This window comes from Phyllostomus hastatus, unplaced genomic scaffold, assembly GCF_019186645.2.
Source record: "Phyllostomus hastatus isolate PE091 unplaced genomic scaffold, TTU_PhHast_1.1 phas_contig_524, whole genome shotgun sequence".
NCBI classification, from domain to species: domain Eukaryota; kingdom Metazoa; phylum Chordata; class Mammalia; order Chiroptera; family Phyllostomidae; genus Phyllostomus; species Phyllostomus hastatus.
The window spans coordinates 12610596-12632331 of NW_025333900.1; the positions used below are offsets into that span (position 1 = coordinate 12610596).

The window sequence follows — 21736 nt, forward strand, 5'->3', positions numbered from 1 at the left end:
TGAAGGAGAGAAGCCTAGAACCAGCAAGAGATAAGGAGACAGTTATCTACAAAGGAGTTCCCATAAGACTATCAGCTGATTTCTCAAAAGAAACCTTACAGGCAAGAGGGGGCTGGAAAGAAGCATTCCAAGTCATGAAAGGCAAGAACCTACATCCAAGATTGCTCTATCCAGCAAAGCTTTCATTTAGAATGGAAGGGAAGATAAAGTGCTTCTCAGATAAGGTCAAGTTAAAGGAGTTCATCATCACCAAGCCCTTATTTTATGAAATGTTAAAGGGACTTATCTAAGATAAAGAAGATAAAAAACATGTATAGTAAAATGACAGCAAACTCACAATTATTAACAACCACACCTAAAACAAAAACAAAAACAAACTAAGCAACAACTAGAACAGGAACAGAACCACAGAAATGGAGATCACATGGAGGGTTAGCAACAGGGGACTAGGAGGAGGAGAGGGGGGAAAAGGTACATAGAATAAGTAGCATAGATTGTAGGTAGAAAATAGACAAGGGGAGGGTAAGAATAGTATGAGAAATGTAGAAGCTAAAGAACTTGTAAGGATGACACATGGATATGAACTAAAGGGGGGGAATGTGAGTGGGAGAGGGTGTGCAGGGTGGAGGGGAGTGAAGGGGGGAAAATGGGACAACTGTAATAGCATAATCAATAAAATATACTTTTTAAAAAAACTCTACTACAAATACCTGCTCTGTGACTGATGCTTTAAAAGAATGCAGATACCAAAAAGACAGACTCCAAAGACAAAATGTAAGTGGAATCTAAAATAGAGCAGAAGCAAAGAAGTGAAGTAAGGTGTGTCTAAGAAAAATACAAGCTCCCTGAAACTCCTCTGAAATACTTGGGGGAGGAGACTATGTTCCCATCATCTATGGACTGGAGCTTTGAAAAGGATGAAGGATCACCCCATGAGCTGGTGGACTTGCCTACATCCTGATAACTGAGAGCTAGATAGACCACACCCAGTCAAGCAAGTAATAGATAAAATATGAAAGGTATCTAAATTCATGCTTCAGAAGGTTAAAAAGGGGGTTATCATCATTCAAGAGTTGTTAAAAATTACTTCATGGGAGGGGTGACCCTGACCTAACCCCTAAAGGTTAAGAGTTGAAGAGAAGAGGATACAGACTGGTATTCCAGGTATCACTAATATCATGAATAAAGCTCCAAAACCTGGAGTAAGTGTGGCCTGTTCAGAGAACATTGCAGAAACTGGCCTATTCGGAACAGAAACTACCCATTGGCAGGCAGTGACATATAAGATTAGCCAGGTAAGGTGAGAGCAGATGGAGAAAGGATCTGAAACCCAGGATGAGAAATCTGAACTTTGACAAGCATTTTATAAGAAGGAAAAGAACTGCTTTGTTCTCTTTTTAGTTTCTGTTTTATTTAAGATCATAAAACACTTTGGCAATGTCAACAGGTCCTTTTTCCTGCCTTCTAAAATTGGTCCACTGATTTCCCACTACGCAGCTCATATTACATACCCCAGGTACAAAACTATCATGTTTATGAAGATAATGTCTCTACTTATGCTTGTACTGATCCTTAATCTCCAACTGCCTGTCAAGCAATCACCCTACAAGTTCTTCAACTATCCTACATCATTGGTCCATCCTGTGACATATGCAAACTAGGATTTCAAAATGACTCAATCTGTACCCTTAAGAAACTCAGAGTCTGGTGTAGGCAGAAGCCAGGAAAATTATCTAATACAATACACAGTGGTAGTTTCTAGAGTAGAGGAATGCTTACAGTATCATGAGAGCTGAGGACAACAACAACAGTTCGGAGATCAGGAAAAGGTAGAAAACACCTAAGAGAAAGTGTTGACTGACCTGAGTCTTGAAGGAAAAGAAACATCAAAGGGTGGGGACAAGACCTGGGGATGACAGTGATTACCATCAGACTGCAAGGGCTGGGCAGAGACTGCCGTCCTGGTCCTCAGGTCCTTGTCCTCAGAGATCGTTAATCCTGTGTGGCTGGATGAGCAGAAGTAGTGAAGTGCCACATCATAAACACCATTCTCTCATGCTAAGAATTTTGTATTTTAGAATAGCTGAAAGATTTTTTAAAAAATCACATGATCATATTTGTGTTTCTTAAAAAAACAGAAGATGGATTGAAAGGGTGCCACGAAGCTTTTTTCTTCCTAATATAAAATACAACAAAAAGCTGACAAAGGCTGCTATAACATTCAATTTATCTCTACTTATCCATTCCTACTCCTTTTCTAAGCTTAGTTCACTTCTTTCATAAAGTCTTCCCTAACTCCTCCCAAACACATTAATCTTTTCCTTTCTCAGAACTCTTATGGAATACCTGTCTGTACACTGCATTGTCATCACCTTACATTTTTACCTAATTTACATTTAAATCCTTTCTCCCTAACAAGTATGTAAATTCCCCGAGGGGGGAAAAAAAAGTCATATATTTTTTTAATGATTGTGTAACAACACACATACTCCCCTCTTCATCCCATGGCACCCAGCATAGTAATACATTCTGAAACAGATAGTGCCTTTGAACTGAATACCTGGTCTCCTTTATCCATGAATAAAAATATTCTAGTCCCCATAAATGAGGAACAAAATAAAATGTATAATTAGGCAAAACTAAGGTGAAATAATTAGCACAGTGCCAGCAAGGAATGAATACAAGGGAACTTTCTGGGAAGATGACAATGTTTTAATTTATGAAACATATGTGTTAGACTGTTGTACCCATTTATTTAAAAAATATATATATATATAACTAAGATTAGTACAGTTGAGCATATACAAATTTTACCTAAAAGCCTGTAAAAGTAAGGGGTGGGGGACAAGGAGCTGTAGATAAAACAAGACTTGCAGAATATTGATGGTACTTCTCAGGTAAAGTATAGAGGAGTTCATTATATTATTATGTGTCTACTTTTTAAAAATATATGAAAAAATCCATAATAAAAAGTCATATATACATGTATATATATATATATATATATATATATAACTTAACAGGGTGAAAAAACTGCTTTAACAAAAAGTAACTCAGAACATTAAGTTACTCTTCTCTCAATGTTTGAAGTAACTGACATTGTAACTTTTAAAGTGGTTTTACTGGCTCTATTGCCTTCCTAATTCTAAGAAATATGGTCTAAAGCAGGCCTACTGTTGATAGCATAGACCAAAAAGACTGAAAAGCCACAGGTTCCTTAATTAAGTACCAGAGAGTAAAATTAATTAGCCTTATTAACAAATATACCCAAAAATCCAGTAAAATTTAAAGTTAGAATTTTCTGTCCTAGCTGGTGTAGCTCTGGATTGAGCGAAGGCTGCAAACCAAAGGGTAGCTGGTTCGATTCCCAGTCAGGGCACATGCCTGGGCTGCAGGCCACATCCCCAGTGGGGGCACATGTGAGAGGCAACCACACATTGATGTTTCTCTCCCTCTTTCTCCCTCCCTTCCCCTCTCTCTGAAAATAAATGAATAAAATATTTTTAAAAATTTAAAAAATAATAAAGTTAGAATTTTCTTTTCTTCAAACTGTGATACCAAAGATAGCAATTGAAAAGCTATTCATAAGATTCTGGAAGTAAATCTACAAAGACACACTCAATACCATTCTTAAGAGTTTTAAAATAATTAAATCATTTTATCTCAGTCATTTAAAATCAGCTCATAATTTGTATTCCTCTCCCACAAAAGTTTCTGAAAGAGATTTCATAACAGTTTACATAATGAATAAACAAAATTATTTAGTAAGACAAATTCTGTGACACTGTTTTGCTACTGTTGCTACTATTTCCCAGTTGATTACGTTTAACACTTCTTTTACTCAATAATATATGGTCTTATAAATCAGTGGCCACCTTAGCTGTAACTAGAAGAGACATAAAGAGTTTCTGGAAAGCTGATAATATTATCTGGTGAGTGCCAACCTAAATGCTTATTAGACAAGTGAGTTCTATTGGTGAAAATTTTTCAAGCTCTACACTTATGATATGTATACTTTTCTACATATAAGTAATACTCCAATAAAGCAAAGTTTTTTTTTAATCACAAAAGTAAGCCGAACTTTAAGGGTTGTCATCAAATTCCCGCAAATACGTCTCTGCAAAAATGAAATTCAAAGTTATTTTACAGCATTTAACACTTCCTATTGGTATATTATCAGACAACAAATAACTTCCACTTGCAGTTGGGGGCTCTGAAAGTACACAATCCAAAAGAAAAAATTGCTTATATTTCTCAGAATTAATCCTTTTAAAAGCAAATTAAATATACGTGAAAATGTACAGTTCTCTTTTGTCCAAAGATGCAAATCATTTTCAACTTTGTTAAGCGGATTTAGGAAGGAAAAGCAAGACCATCGCTTGGCTTTAGTAAGATAAAGAAGATAGCAAAAGGTTAGTAAGAACTTCATGCAAAGGAAGGCCACTTGTCAGTGTTTTAGTCCAAAATCTATTACTAATCAGATATTTTAGGCAAACCAGAAACAGAAGGCAACAGTACCTGCCCAGAGAGATGAATGAAATAAAATGCATGAAAAAAGTATGCCAAGTTAATATTAAGTATCCGATGACTGGCAAGAATGCTTGGGAAGTAACCTCATTCATTTGCTGAAACCAAGTGTCTCCCAGCAAATAGAAAATTGTCTGTAAGCCCCCAACAGTAACTCAACTCTCCACCTTTCTCTAATCTTACAGTCTCCCTAAATTAAATCTAAACATTAAAATTCTTTCGAGGGGGGGAAGCAGAGGAGTATAATAAAAAAGGATCTCGATCCTCGCCTAACACTTACACCTGCAGAGCCAGGGGAGGGAAACTTGCTTTCCCGATGATATGTCAGGGGGTTCACTGACCAACTCCAAGACGACACACTTTAGAAATTCTACCAAATGCATCCAGGAGAGTTCACAGGAACCATTCTCAGGACTTCAAAAGCAACTGCTAGCGAATCGTGCCAAACCTCATCCAAGTGACTTAGACAACAGCCTCCAATCGCCATCCTCAAACACGTCCACAAAGCCAAGCCATCGTGTGGCAGGAGATGAGATGGCAAAACTAGTGCACACCCATAAAGTTAATAACAGAAACGAAGTGGTTTGGGGACAGAGTGAGGGGCGACAGCCTCAAGATAGAGGCACAGGTTTTCTCGAGGGCGCAGAGGAAACACCCACACTCCCGAGGCAGAGTAAGGGGCCAGTGAGGCCCGCAAGGACGCAGGGAGCACGGAGGACGCGGCGCCACCGACACACCCGGACACCCTGACATTGGAGACTGGCAGCGGCCGAGGCCGGTGTTCACCGCGATTGACCCCTCGGGCAAAGGGACTGGTCCTCCTGCCACCAGGCGGGGCGGGAGAGCGCGCGAGGGGTGCCCGCTTGGGCCCGGGAAAGCGGCGCCCCATGGGCCTTCTTACCCGCGCAGGCCGAGGGCGCGGCGCCGCTTGTGCAGCAGGCAGAGCACCAGGAACGCGGCCCCCGCCAACGAGGAGTTTCGCGCGGTCAGGTACTTGCTGAAGGCCGCCATGGCACCGCCTGAACGAGCGAGCCAGGGATGGGGCCGTGGCGGTGATTGCCTCAGCGTAGCTAGCGCGAGGGCGACTGGGAGGAGAGGAGCTCAAGGAGGGAGGGTGGTGCGGGCCGCGCAGGACCGCCCCCTGACGCGCGCCGCCGCGCCGCCCGCCGGCCGAAGCCCACCTCGGGCTTTGGTTGGGCGGGAGCGCGCGCCAGCACAACAGAGCCGGAGCAGTCCCAGGTGCTCTTTGCGCAGGCGCGGACCCCGCAGAATCGACAGCAACGGGGTCGCACGGAAATCCAGTTATCCTTTTCGGTGATGCTTTACTCCTCCGAGGCCTAGTTGCTTGAGGCGGGAACAGCCTCACCCCTACTCCCGCCTCCGCACACTCACGCCTAGGCTTTCACAAGAACTGGAAAAGCGGGCCTGGACAGCGCTGGGGTTTTCACGAGACCTGCCGCTTCCCCCTCCCCCCGCCCACCCCGGTCCCAGGCCGTTACCACCCTCTTAAAGGAGCCCGGAAGAAGGGAATGGCCCCATCACAGAACATTTACATAAAACTGTGAGCTTGGTTATCAAAGACGAAAACAACCATCGGGAACTCCGAGGAAGTGTAGGGAGATGTGGGAAGAATGACTATAAATCGAAAACCTTTTTCCAAGCTAGTGTTTTCCAAACCGTGCGTTATAATTTCCAGGGGACTGTGAAATCAGTTTGGCAGATCCAGAACACCACTTTTTGTTTTTTAATGAAATGGGAAATAATAGAACAACGATATTAAAATCTCAGAATGCATCACGTGTAAAGGAGTTGTTTTGAAATTTTTATTCCAGTCTTTTGTATCTGCCTGGCCCGAGCAAGTGATAAGAAATGTATTTCTTCATGTGGATCTTATCAAAACAAAAGTTTGAGAAACACGATTCTTTGCAAAGAGACATTCAGAAATAATTGTGGATTGTGTTAAAGCTGGCATTGCTCCCAGGATCTGAAGAGCATTACAGATTATAGCATCCTTCTGTCTGGTCCTAACCATGCAGAAATCATTATTCCTAGCATTTAGGCTGGCATAGGTACAGTAACAGGAAGTTCCTGTCTTCAGTTGAGGACACTGGAGAAAAGCAATGTGTGCCAGTCAATATGAGCACATGAAACCTTGTATAATATACACACATATTAAAGTAGCCTATGAGTTAAAGCACAGGTGGCAAACACAAGGCCAGGGGGGCCAAATCTGGCCCTCCATATTGTTTATCCTGCCGGGCCCCTTGTTTCTACCCTGCGGCAGCTCGAGCTCTCACTTAACAGGTAAGGAGCAGTTACATTTGTACAGCCCTAAAATTACATTCAGCCCTTTGAAGCAACCTCCAGGCTGATGTGGCCCCTGGTGAAAATGAGTTTGACACCTCTGCTTTAGGAAGTAGTACATGTTTATCATTGTTTTCAGCTGCTAAATTTGGGGGCATTTTTTAAATGTAGCTGATACGATTTAGGCCATGCCTTGAAAAATTGATGGAAGGGAGGGGTTTTAGAAGATATAATAACAGCAAAGATACAGAGATAAGAAGGTGCAAAGCAGATGCAGGAAGATGATTAAGTCTGTTGTGGATAGAAGTTCAAGGAAGGGTGTGAAATGGGAGAAAAGGTTGAAATGTTTAATGGAGGTCAATATTTAGTGGAGGTAAATGTTTAATATTTAACTCAGGTTTGGGATGAATAGTAACCTCAGCTTTTATTTTAGGAAGACCATGCAGTGAGTAGGATGGATGGAAGGAGGATACATCAAGCAGACAGACCAGTTTGAACACTTTTGAAATAATCTAAGTAAAAGGTTTTAAGCATCTGAGTCAGTTCAACACAGACCAAACAAGAAAGGACTTTGGGTTCAAACTGGATGGAGGTGAGTTATTTAATGGGGAGAAAATTTCTAAACAACTCTTGAGATTTCCCAGTCAAGTGCCTGAGAGGATGATAATATTTACCTGAGGTCAGGGGCAGAAAAGTGGCAGCGTGTGCTTATTGGGAAAGATAATGAGATGCAAATGAATAATTTCCTCACTAGTTTCTTAGCACCAAGAACCACTCCAAGATCCTTAGCCACTGACACAAAGGCAATTATGATATAAGCTCTGCCTACCTTTGAATTCCTATCTTGGCACTCCTCCCCTCCAATAGATGTATGTATTATACCTCTGCCCCAGGAGACAAAAGCACACTGCTATTCCCCTCTGTTGTCTTTCCTTGACTATGCTCTTCTCTCTGCCTGAAATACCAGACTCTTCCTACCCTAACATCCTCCCTCCCCATTTCAGTTCAGCCTTTAAAGTGAGGTATTGATGGCCTCCTACTCCAAACGCTCTTTTCTGACCACTTCCTCCTACCCCCCAACTCCTGCCAAGTTAATCACTTCCTCTTTTGTGCTATTTCTGTATCATATATCATTCTATTAATGTATAGTAGGGAGTCTGGAGAAGCAGGTCTTAAAACTTTTTTTTAAGAGAAACTGCCAATCACTTCTCATTACCTTGACAAGATAAACATGTCAAGTCACCAGGAACAGATCATCTTTGCTTAGAAAAGAGTCAGTTGAGAAGTTCCCCTCACTGATACAAATGGAAGAATAGCTAGGTACCCACTACACCAGGGAAACTATGCAGCAAGACATCCTGACAAGACCACTCCTCCAAACAGCCCTACTTTTAAAGGCCCAAACCTGCATAGGAAAAGTGCACAGGAGAGCCTCCTAAGAGGAAAGAAATGGTGATCTCAATCTTTCTTTTTGAAGTTTAACATTTTTAGGGCCCCTCTGATTGACTGAGATAGTCCTGTCTCACTAGCACAGTGTCCTAAAGAGAAACTCTTCAGGAGGAATAGGAAGTTCGAGCTGATGAACTAGTTCAACAACCGAGCCTCAAGGCCACCAGTAGTGAGTTAAGTTATGAGGCCATCCCAATTCAGTCACATAGGAACTGTCCATATTTGGAGGGAACATTGTCCTAGCATAGAGAAACTTGGGGAGTCCATACTTCAGCCACTCTTCAGCCTGTGTACCTGGTACACTGTGGCAGTGAAACAAGGGTGCTTGGGACTGAGGAGAGCCAACTTGCAATGACAACACCATCTAGCAGCCAGATTTTTATTAGCCAAAAATTTAGTCAACAGCCCTGACCAGCATGGCTCAATTGTTTGAACATTTCCCCACCAAAAGGTCACTGGATCAATTTCCAGTCAGGGTACATGCCTGGGTTTCCAGTCAGGGTACATGCCTGTATTTGTCAAAAATGTCAGGCCGGTCCCCAGTTAAGGCGTGTGAGAGAGGCAATTGATCAGTGTTTCTCTCACACACTGATGTTTTTCTCCCTCTCTTTCTCCCTTCCCCTCTCTCTAAAAGTAAATAGATAAGTATAAAATGAGCCTAGCACATCTAATTATTCCTGAAAATAAGGAAATGATTTGAAAAACTATGGGTATGTGTGTCACATGAACAAATGAGCCATCTACAAGAGACTCCTTTTGCCCAAATCTAGGATAATTTGTGCACCAAAATAAGTACAGTAATAAATTAAAAGCCATTGAAGAAATAGAAATTAACAACTTCATACCTATAACAAATAAGTAATACAGAGGAAAGGGCTCCAGATATAGCTGAATGTCATGGGCCAATTGGTAAATGTGGAAGAATACACAAATGGAAAATTAGCATTTTGCAACAATTATAGTAAGGATTGAGTCAGGCAAGAATTACCAATGGATGCTAACTCTAGGAGGAAGTTTTGGTAGGAAACAAAATATTTTTGTAATCCTAAATTATCTCCCCATAAGCCACCCATTGGTTACAACAGAGAAAAAAATAGTAATTTTACAGTGAATAAAATGGATAATATCTTGGCTGGGCAGTCCACATTAAAGTCATACAGGACAGATGGACATCTCATGTCCCTAAATGAGCCACTCAGGGTTGGGAGGGGGTAAGGGGGATGGAGATAACTGTACTTGAACAACAGTAAAAAAAATGTGAAAATAAAAAATAAAAATAAACAAAAAATGATACAGCTCTTAGGCAGCATTCTGACCTAGAAGGCATAATGTGAATGTAATCCTGAGGAAACTCAAAACCTATATGAGGAACATTTTTTTCTTAAAAGAGGGGGGGTACTGTATTTGTCAAAAATGTCAATGCTGTAAAAACAAAGAAAAGCTTTAGAAATGTCCTAGATTAAAGAAGGCTAAAGCAAGGTGACAATTAAAAGCAACAGCTAACCCTAAACTGGATTTTTGTAGTGTGGGGCAAGGGGATAGGGGACTTTGTTAAGGACATTATTGGGTCAATAATTGGGTCAATAACTGACACAATTGGAATATGATTGGTAGATTAGAGTATTGATGATAAATTCACTGAAATTGATAACTATACTATGACTATATTAGAGAATATTCATATTCTAGGAAATATACACTGAACTTTAGGAATAAAGGGCCACATTTTGGAGTAAAAAGCCTTCAAATGGTTCAGGGAAACACACACACCAAGAGAGTACACACACATATGATAAAGCAAAGGTTAAATATTTACACTAGGTAAATCTGGAGAAAGAGTATGAGTGTTCTGTGCTTTTTAATTTTTGCAACTTTCTGTAAGTTTGAAATTCTTTCACAATAATACATTTTTTAAGAAGAGAAAAATTAAAGATTAACTCAGAAATACCCGCAGCAACCTTATTTATAACAGCCCCAAACTGGAAACTCTAGTGTCCATTGGCAAGAGAGTGAGTAGTCTGGCTGGTGTGGCTCAGTTGGCTGGAGCCTCATCCCACACACTGAAAAGTCTCCGGTTTGATTCCCAGCCTGGGCACAAACCTAGGTTGTGGGTTTAGTCCCTGGTGGGGGTATGTACAGGAGGCAACGAGTGAATGTTTCTCTCTCACATTAATGCTTCTTTCTCTCTCTTCCCCTTGTCCTCTCTCTAAAAAATCAATAAACATGTCCTTGAATGAGAAAGAAAAAAGAAAAAAGAAACAGTGAAGGAACAGGTTTGGTATATCCATACAATAGAATACTACTCAGCAATAAACAGGAAGAACTATTGATAATCACAGCAATATGGATGAATTTCAGAAACACAGAGCAAAAGATGTGCTTGCACATGCACACACATACACACAAGCACGTTGGATTAAATGAGGTGCAAGAACAGGCAAAATAAGTTTATTGTAGAAGTCAGAAGGTGATTGCATTTGAAAGCGGAGTGAAATTGGCTAGAAGCTAGCATAAGGGAACTTTTGGGGGTTAATGAAAATGTTCTCTATTTTGTTTCGGTGGTGGTTTCACAGGTATTTACTAATGTCAGAATTCATCAGACTGAACACTAAGATCTATGCTGCTTAGTGTTCAGTCAGAAGTTATAATGAAAGTTATAAATGCAACTAAATGAATAAACGAACAAGCTAATCACTTTTTAAAAGGAAGATTCCTTAAGGTAAATTCAGGTTGAAAGAGAAGTTGCACCTGCTTAAACATTCCTGGAATTTTTTACAGTGTTAATACTATCGAGAAAGACCTGAGGTATCTAAAATTGTGAAAGGGAAATAATTCATTTTAAAATATTTTATTTTTATTTATTTTTAGGGAGGGAAGGAGAGAGAGAGATAGAGAGAGAGAGAGAGAGAGGGAGGGAGAGAGAAACATCAATGTGCGATCGCTGGGGGTTATGGCCTGCAACCCAGGAATGTACCCTGGCTGGGAATCGAACCTGGGACACTTTGGTTCCCAGCCCGCGCTCAATCCACTGAGCTATGCCAGCCAGGGCTTGGGAAATAATTCATTTTAAGAAGACCTAAGATATCTGAAAACATGGCAGGAAAATTATTTATCTTAACCTTCCCTCAAACAACCTTTTGAATATTTAGAATGTCTGTGAAATGTACAGTTAATTTCAAAACATAACTAACCAGTTTGTAATCCAGAAAGATGCATATATTGCTATACTTCCTGGAAGGATTTCTAAATTTTGCTACTTGGGGTTTTGTTTCATACATGTAAGGAGTGGCGTGTCTTCATAGAATCAGAGCCTGTTTGGGCATCGTCCTGTGCTGGGCATGTTGTCCCGGTCTGCCCATGCTGGGCACCAAACCAGGGCTGTGACCACACATCAGCAAGTTCCACCCAGTTCAGGCATTTCTCTCTCTCTCTCTTTTTTTTAATCCTCACCTGAGAACATTGCTTTTAGAGAGACAGAAAAGGAGAGAGAGAAATATTGATGTGAGACATAAGCTTTAATTGGCTGCCTCTTCTATGTGTCCTGACCAGGGATTGAATGTACAACCTAGCTACATGATCTGACCAGGAATCAAACCTGCAACCCTTTGGTTACAGAACGACGCTCCAACCAACTGAGCCACATAGGCCAGTGTCATTTATCTTTAACAGTACATGGAGTTCGTTTTATTCAGGTGATAAAAGGACTAATTCAGAAAAACTAAATTCCACAGTGGAAATAATGTAACTTTAAATATCTGTGCCATGTTGCTGGTACTTGCAGCTATAATGATAGCACAGGCTCAGAGTTGCAGCAGCTACTCTGGATGCTGATGAAGCTCCAGCCACAAGATAGTCGGTGAGGTCCCGTCCGGTCCTGCGGCAGCTCCATGCCTTTGTTCAGGCTAGCACCGGGGTTCTTTCCCCACCTCTTTGGCTTCAGAGTGCCACCTGGTCCAGCCATGGGGCTGCTTCATGACTAGTATACACATTCTGAAGTTTCTCGTTCTTTTTAGCTCATCAGCCTTCGGTTAGAAGGGCAGAGATTTTATCAATGATTCTTTTATTGGTCTAGATTGTTATGCAAAGAGGGTGTGGGGGGGCTCCACCTGCAGGCCACCCCCCCCCCCCCCCACTCTGCCATGAATGAGAGTAAGTCTACCAAGACATGATCTGCTTGGGGAGGAAACGTAGCAGATCTCTCAAAGTAGAAGGGCCTGGAGCCTGTTCCTCAGTGGGCTTTTACTGGGTTCAATTTGCACAGGAATACAGGTAAAGCTCATCAATCATTGTCAGGCAGTAAGGATCAAATAATAGATAACATACAAAGAACCATGAGGGCTTATTCTGAGTCAGGGTCAGTTAGCTAAAGGGCTATAAAACTTTGAGAAACAAACTCATTTCATGCTTGGACCCTTATCAGAAAATTGAGGGCATTCTTAGCAAAGCAGTTTTCACAGGATTTTATGCATTCTGTCTTAGGCCTGATTGCCCTGAGGAACTGCCCCTTCCAGCACAGGGCTACACCGCCCTCTGTCATTGTTTCAGGCTTAAGTCAGGCAGGGGGAGTAAGGCAGTCCAGAGATTAGGAGACTTCTTGCAGGCTGAATGAGGACTCAGGCTATGTCAGAGTCAAGGAGCAAGGGTCCATCACCCCCTTTTTCTATAGTCCCCCAAGTCCTTCCCTGGGGGCCCCTCATGAGCATGCCTGTCTTGGGTTGTTCCTCCCTTGAGGAATTTTACCTGTCATTGGCTAACCGGTTGGACTCGGGGCCAGGCAGGGTGAAGTAAAGGGAGCAGAGGCAGCGTCCCTGCCAGGGAGATAAGCTTTGTCTCCTTAGTGGCTTATGGTCCCAAGGTCTCTCACTCAGCCTTAGGCATGCAGGGGTTACAGCTTCTGAAACCAGGCAGGGCAATTCCCAACAACAGGGACTTCCATAAGAAAATCTTCACTCATACCTTGTGTCTGAGCTTGTCTACAAATTTCTACTGAACCCCTGCTACAGCCAGAGGGGAAAGGTTTTTATAGCCATCCATGGCATAACATGGAAAATAAAAATCATCGGGATCAACACCCTCCCTCAACACACAAATGTCTCTTTATCAACGGTTGCAGCAGCTGAGGTCAAAGCAGCCTGCTTACCACCTCATGGATATTTTGCAAGTTTTCCATTTCACACGCACCCATATTTGAGTTGCAGATTAATCTGATTACATGCCTTTGAACAAAAACACCAAGAAGCAGAAAGGACAATGGGCTGGGAGTCTTGAGTCTGAGTTCCACCTTAAGTTTGATCATAAATAACTGTGTAACCTTAATATCTGATTCTCAACTTTCTTATATGTGAAATAAAAGGGTCAATACTAGTGACTTCTGAGAATGGGGCTTGGAACCATTAGCTACTGGGAGAAACTTCCAGGTTTAAAAGTCCAACACTGGGCCAAACAAGGACATGCTGATGGGGACAAAAAGTATCACAGAAGGAGACAAACCTTTACTTATTCACACATGCAAACAACTGACAGAGAATTGTTTTTCATATTTTACCTTTTTTTACCATTAAACAAAATATATATGTATCACTTTTATACATTTTTAAAATACCCAAAATTTCAAAATAGAAAAGTTTGGGGCAAGTTGATTCCTGATAACCCTAAGAGTTAGATATTTATTATCAAAAATGTTACCATGATGTGTTAGGGCAGGGGAAGGAGTTCACTACAAAGGGGCTGCAGTGGTGGCACATTAATTTATGCATTTAGTAAACTACTCTATGCCACAAAAAGCAAACTTTACTGCGTGCAGCTTTGAAAAAATAAACCAGGATGTCAGGGAACCCCAAGTTGGAATGCAGACTGCCCATGACAAATGAATCTGGCTGTTTGAAGAATGTCTAACAACGCTGCATGAGAATGGGGGAAGAGCTGATGTAGGCAATTTGGGAAGACAACGCTTTTTACCATAAACTATAACACCAAAGACAAAAGGAACTGACAAAAACACTTTACTCAGTTTGGTAACTGTTTCCCATAAGAATACAAGCTCACAAGTCTGATACTGCTATGTAAGTGTACTGGGGTTGAACAAGGAAGTACATAATTTGTGCATGATGGAAGTGGCGTTTTTCACAGTCATGGAAGTAAGTGTGGAGGCAAGGCTGGAATGAGCCTTGTGGATTAAAGGAGTCAGAGACATCAGCAGAGACATAGATAGGCAGACAGACAGGCAGAGAGACAGATAATACCAAAATCTAAAAAAAGTTGTATTGGCCAAACTTGGAACAATTGGAGCAACAAAATTAATAACAATAGCATTTGATTATAACCCAAAGAATAAAATGAGTATCTATTAGTTCATGCTGATGTAAATAAATGATTGAATAAATAAATAGGAGAGAAGGGAAAACTGTTCCTTACAGAAAAATTCCAAGATTTCAAATAATAAATCTAAACAGAATAAGAACAATAGAAAAACCACCATTTGAACACCACAAATCATAGTGGGCAAGATTCAGGGATGAATGCTAAAATTAGTGAGTAAAAGTTTAAGGAGAAACAGAATAGTTGTATAACCTCAAAGTATTTCTCCCAAAGTACTTATTGAATGCTTTTTAAGATTTTATTTATTTATTTTTAGAGAGGGAAGGGAGAGAGAAAGAGAGAGAGAGAGAGAAACATCAGTGTGCGGTTGCTGGGGGCCATGGCCTGCAACCCAGGCATGTGCCCTGACTGGGAATCGAACCTGCAATGCTTTGATTCGCAGCCCGCGCTCAATCCACTGAACTACACCAGCCAGGGTGCTTTGGTGGTTTTTAAAAAATGTCCACAAATTCTTTGATACTCCTCCCCCTGGGAGGTATAATTTATTTCTCCTGTGCTTAAGTGTTATTACCTTGACTTAGTAACTGCTTCATATAATCTTCTAGAGAATAGAATATGAAAAGATAAGAAGTACTAACTTTAACTTTACAATTGAGAAACTTGGCCGATACCACTTTAACCACATGGACAAGTTTACCATCTCCAGTAATAGGCTGACTAGCATCCCTGATAGGATGCAATGAGACAGGTACTTCGTCTCTGCAGTATTCTAAAAAATCCATGTGCCCAGTCTAATTGCGAGAAAACATCAGACAAACCCAAACTGAGGGACATTCTATGAAATACCTGGCAGTGTTCAAACTGTCAAGTTAATGAAAAACAAGAGAAGACAAGCTGTCCCAGATTGGAGGAGTCTAAGGAGATGTGATGACAACATGCCAAGTGGTATCTTACAAAATCTGGAAGCAGAAAAACAGCTGAAGTGGGAAAACTGGTGAAATTCAAATAAAGTCTGTAGTTTAGTTAATAATGCCATAGCAATGTTGCTTTCTTAGGTTTGATAAATATAATAGATAATGTAATAACATTAGGGAAAGCTGGGTGAAAGATATACAAGAATTCTGTATTATCTTTGTAACTTATCTATAAATCTAAATTGTTTCAAAATAAAAACTTAGGAAAATGTGATAGTAAAATGCATTCAGTGTCACAATTAAAAATATGCATATCTAATCAGTAGTCTTATTGCTGAATCCAGAAATCAACTAAGAAACTAACATAAATCAATAAATCCTTGAAAAGATTTAAACATAAAGAAATATAGACAACTCCAATCTTTTTTCTTGAGATACCATCCAGCAATGTCTCAGACCTATCAACAAAGACTGGGCACGTATCTTGTACATCACGTAAGGGTACAGCCCATTATTTTGTCATTAGCTTACTTTTCATTTCTCTAAAGGAACCTGGAGAGATCATCTCGTCCAAGGCTGGGAACCCTTTCATTCCCATCCAGGCCCATAGCCCACAGAGAAACATTAGCATTAGTACAAAGTAACTTAATGCCATTTCAGCTGTTAGTTTTTGTGGGGGGGGGGGGGGTTTCAAAGATAGAAATGTGTGACATTATATTCAGGTGATTTTAAAATTAAGAAGAGTTTACATAAAATTGTTTCACAAATATGAGAAACACAAAAAACATACTATCCACATTAGAAAGTTTATGAAATGAAAGAAAGAGGAGAGAGGAAGGGACATGAAGAGAAGCTGCCTGATACTCCCCGCAGGTGCTGACTTAAGGCTAACCTTCTTCCTGGGGTGACCTGGAGAATGAGGTTGGAGGGGGTGTTTAGGTGAAGCTGTTCTGAGTGAGAAGCACCAGAGAGTAACTGCAGCCTGTGTCCTAGTGGAGGATGAGCATTCAAGTTCAGGAGTGAGGTGTTTTCAGGTCCCAGGGGTGAATATGGAAAAACAATATAATAACTGAAGTTTCCATGTGTAGTGGTGTATCTCATTTTATTCTCACACTAGCCCTGTGAGGTAGGTACTATCATTATTCTCCTTTTATAACTGGGGAAGCTGAGGCCAAGGGGCATTGGGGAATTGGCCCAAAGTCACACAGCTGGTAACTGGGGAAGCCAAAATTGGAACCTAGGTCTATGTGACCTCAGAGTTTGAGATCTGCCCGCCTCCCCCGCTCCACCCCCCACCCCCCTCCACAGCTCTCCACAGTCTGTCTTACTGTAATCATTAACTAACTGAGCGAAATTTTCTGAACTCCGCCTTCCTCACTAAGGTCCATAAAGATGAGGATTTTTTTCTTTTTCTTGTTTTTTTTTTTTTAACATCATCTCCAGTTTTCAGGACAATACTTGGCACCTAATAATACTCAATATTTGTTGATTAACAGGGTTCCACATGAGTATTTGGCTGTTTCTGGTCTATCTAATCACTGCTGGAAGAGGCTAGTCTGCTCAAACTTCTGTAATGTTACCAGATAGAATTAGCCGGCCCTGAACCCCAGCTTAACAGGTTGGAGTTCTACCCACCCCCTCACCCTACTTTTTACTAGGTCTTTACATGAGTCTGGAATCTACTTTCTTCTGAAAATGGGCTAGAGCATGCTGATCAGGATTGATGTCTGTGAAACTGGATCTTGATACTGAATACAATCTAGCTCAGAGTCTTCTGGTTTGTCCTCTGCCCCTGCTATCCTGGTGTATAATTATTTCTTGGCCTCATCTACACCTCATCACCATTCTCCCCCAGGGAGCCCCAATTGCCTCATAGTCAGAGCACACCAATTATGAGTCACACCATTGTGAAGGTGCCACAGGAATATACCACTGTGCTGGATATTATCCATTTTAAACAATAGCAGCAGTGTTTCGGGGTAATTGATTATTTCTTTCTTCTTTTTTATAAAACTACAGTCTTATATGAAAAGCACTGGTGGTAGCTGGTGTCTTAGGTTTCAGGTGAAGTTATAACTGAATCAATATCACCCAAGGATGCTAGCAGATGGGAATTTTTGTGTGTGTATCATATTTTAGGGAAATTAGTGTTTCATCTGAAAAAAAAGTAAGAGCTGTAGTGGATGCTAATGGGGAGAGGGGGAATTGACTGGAGAACAGAATCTTTATTGCTCCTTCAGATCCATTTGCCATCTTTTCACACTCTGTTCTATGCCCCAAGGTCCTGGCGTAATCCATGGCCTTAACTGGGTTGCCAGTTGGTCGTGGCCAGTGGAAGGAGCCAGACGGTGAGAGACAAATACCACAAGATCTCACCTAAAAGTGGAATCTAATCAGTAAAACAAACAAGCAAGCAAAATATAACCAGAGACATTGAAATGAAGAACAAACTGACAGTAACTAGAGGGGAGGGAGGAGGGGGAAAGAAAGGGAAGGGTCATCAAGGAACATGTATAAAGGATCCATGGACAAAGCCAAAGGGGGGTAGGATTGAGGGTGGGCGGTGGGGGTGGGTGGGGTGGGGGAGAGTGGTGGTGGGAAAATGGAGACAACTATACTTGAACAATAAAAAAATTAAAAATTAAAAAAAATTAAAAAATAATGCTCTTATTCAGTTCCTATTTGCATAGTTAACCAAAAGTAGTTTATTTTTACAGGGCAGGGAGCACAGTATACCATCATTTTCTTTCTTTTTTAAAATTCTGTGTATTTTGTCTATTTTTTACTTTCTAAATTTTTTTCAATTACAGTTTACATTTAATATTATTTTGCATTTGTTTTAGGTGTACAGCATAGTGGCTAGACAATCCTATACTTTACAAGGTGTTCCCCAGTATACCATCATTTTTGTATTTCAGGACTACATCACTCCCCTGTTTCCTGTCACAATAGAATCCACTGGGAAATTTTTTATTTTAGTATCTCACAGATTATCACACTTGTCCATTACATTGATAACATTATGCTAATTGTATCTGGTGAGCAGGGAGAAGCAAGTACCCTGGATGCCCTAGAAAAACACATGTGTGTTGAAGGGTGGAAGATGAATTCTGAGAAAGTTCGGAGGCCTGGCACACCAGTGAGTGTCTATGGGTCCAGTGGTATGAGGCATGTTAACATATCCTCTCTAAACATTACAAACAAGTTACTGTACCTACTGGCATGTGCTCTCACAAAGAAAAGACCTTTTGGATTTTGCAGGCAACCTATACCGTACGTGAGCATGCTTATTTAGCAGGTAACACGTAAGCACACAGTTTTGAGTGATGTCCAGAGCAAGAAAAAACTCCGCAGGTTCGGCTTCAGGGCAAGTTGTCCTGCTGCTGGGGCCTTCTGACTTTATAGGCCCAACGGTATTGGGAGCATTTCTTCATTGTTAAGGTGATGCCACTGTGGATATACCACTCTTTCTGCAAATTAATTATTCCAAATGAAAATATGTATGTATGTGTTTATATATTCAACCACTGTATTTTAGAATCATTATTACAATATTTAATGATTTAGAAAATTTTTATACTGACAGAAATAACATGTGTGTGTGTGTGTGTGTATATATATATAGGGTGGGGGAACAAGTAGGTTTACAGTTGTAAGTACACAAAACACAAAGTTTATTCTTATATTATCATTTACTCATTGTTGTATTATTTTTCATGTGAACAACTGTAAACCTACTCTTGTCACACCTTGTATATGTCTTTCCTCAGCCTCCTCCTCATTGTCCTCCTTCTCCCTCTCCCTGTCTGTCTTTTCTTTCTCTTCTACTTTACTCTTTCTCTTTCTGAATAAGTGTATATTTAGCATCTCTTATGTGCCAGAAATGGTGCTAAGCATTCTATTCTTTGAGTTCTTTAGATAGGAAGTAACAGAACTTTTCCAGACAGACTCCTCGACAAAGGGCATGAATCTCTATAAAAACCAAATTTGCTTTGTTTTCAGATTTTAAAAGAATGTGAAGTTATTTTTATCATTTTGATTAAAAAAATGATCCTCTTCTATCTGACATTATCCTCTTCCACTGAACTCTAGTTTTTTGGAAGGGATATATATGAAATTTGAACGGAGTGAAGGTACAATCACATGACTTCTGATGACTAATGGTGTAGCAGGTGTCAAAGTCAGATCACCCTATAACCATTTCAACATGAGATGGGTAGAATGCTTCAGAAATTCAAGCAAACGTCAGACAGGACAGCCTAGGGTTATGCTGCAGTAATAAACAACTCCCAAGTCTCACTGGCTTAAAACAATAAATATAATTTCTTACTCATGTCATATATTTTTGTTAACCTGATATGGACACTGTCCTACATCATCCTTACACAAAACTCAGGCTGATGGAGATTCCACCATCTGGTACTTTGCAGGTCCCCATGGCAGGAGGAAGGAAACATAGCAAACCATGTACTGGCTCTTAAGCTCTTCCACCTGGAGCTAACATATGTCCTTTCCTTGAATTACATGTCTTCCACATATGACCTAACATATGTCAATTCCATTGGTTAAAGCTACAGCTGACTCCGAGGGGATGAAGTATGATTCTGCCCTATGCCTTGAAGGAGAAAGAAAAATACTACTAATCACCATCACATGTGAATTCTACCAACCCGTCCAAGCCATAATTCCCTCCAGAAATCTCAAATAATCATTAAATATGTTATAATGAAAAATATCTCTGTCAAGATTAAAAATGGCAATCATTAAATAATATAACAAGATTCTAAAATACAGAGTGATTGAATTTATAGGTGATGAAGCTATAGATGTTTTATTTTCCCTAATTTTTTACTTTCCTGAATTACAAATTTTCTAGTATGACAAAGTAGCATCATTTTTTTCTTTAATTCTCATCCAAGGACATTTTTTTCTTCATTGCCTTTATAGAGAGAGGAAGGGAGAGAGGAAAAGAGAAAGAGAAATACCCATGTGAAAGAAAAGTATTGATTGGTTGCCTCCCATACATGCCCAGATTGGGGATCAAACCCAAAACCTAGGTACATGCCCTGACTAGGAATCAAGCCCTCTAATTTTGGTTACAGGATGATGCTCCAACCAACTAAGCTATACCAGGGAGGGCCAAGTAGCATCTTTTGCAATAGAAAACACCAATAAACTTGTTTAAATTATATTTATGAGACTCTAGTAACAAAGAGGAGATGTTTATTTTTATTCAGTGAAAAGATCAATAAATAAAATTGTATCTATATTGATACATGTATCTAGTATAGTCAGGGACAAAAGAAATAGATAAAATGTTACAATGGCTGTATATTGATGAATTTTAAGACTTCACTTTTTAATTTTTATGTTTAAAATGAGTAAGTTGTACTGGTCAGTAGTAAAATGCTATTCCATTTGAAAAAAAGAACAGGAAGTGTGGGGTAAATGTTTCCAAGTTCTGTCTTTATTTACAGCAATGCACCCATGCACTGCCCCCAAGGAGAAGACATAGTGTGCCGGGGTGTAGCAGAACATACAACACTAGGGACAGGGAGGCCAAGTTGTAATTCTTGCTCTAATGCTCACTTGGTTGTGATTTTGTTCAGTTGATTTAACCTCCCCTGGCCTTGTTTACTTATCTGAAAAGTGAAGATACTGATCAAGCTGATCTCTTTATTCTCTCTGAGCCCTAAACCAGGCCACCTGAGATCCTAAATTCCCGTGCTAGGGAAGGTGAACTATATTACAAAATGTTGCCTTCAGTCTGTTCCTAGTGTTGGGCAAAATGATCCTAGCACATAATGAGTGATCAATAAATGTTTGTTAATCAGAATTCACCTCATTGAATAGTCATAATAATCCCCCAGAGTAAACAACATTCTTCTCTTTGTCCATTTAGAATGATTTTATAGAGGTTGAACTTACATGCCTAATATGTACAAGAATACCATGGTCTATCTGCTCCAAAGTCAGTGCATACTTTCCAACACATAAGCAAATTAAATTCATTACAGAGTTTTTCTAAAATTCTTAGAAACAGGATCAACTTTAATCTAAAAGCAAATCTAGAACATTCTTACAGTATTCTGAAATATGTAAGGTACTTACTCATATGACTGTTTTGTAAAGCACAGTAAAAGACATTGTGTTCTTTATTGAAATATTAGTGTTTTGGGCTTTGTCTTTGAGAGATTTACAGATTATGGTTTTAGGAAGCAAAT

The 21736-nt window shown here is 40.2% G+C and overlaps 1 protein-coding gene and 1 long non-coding RNA gene across 3 annotated transcripts in view; one reads left to right on the plus strand and one right to left on the minus strand.

Moving 5' to 3' along the window:
* The window catches only part of ABCD3 (ATP binding cassette subfamily D member 3), a 76906-nt gene extending 70940 nt beyond the window's left edge, over window positions 1-5966 (minus strand). The window contains exon 1 of one of the 2 annotated variants that reach the window (XM_045847100.1): window positions 5429-5966. In XM_045847100.1, coding sequence (XP_045703056.1) covers window positions 5429-5538 — 110 coding nt within the window. In that variant the 5' untranslated portion in view covers window positions 5539-5966. The remainder of the gene's footprint in view (window positions 1-5428) is intronic. The other variant, XM_045847099.1, reaches the window with a different exon arrangement.
* Window positions 5967-6578: 612 nt separating this feature from the next.
* On the plus strand, window positions 6579-17961 carry LOC123824072. Its single transcript, XR_006786643.1, has 3 exons — window positions 6579-6831; window positions 7265-7423; window positions 17794-17961. It is a non-coding gene; the product is annotated as an uncharacterized LOC123824072 (long non-coding RNA).
* Window positions 17962-21736: the final 3775 nt, after the last annotated feature.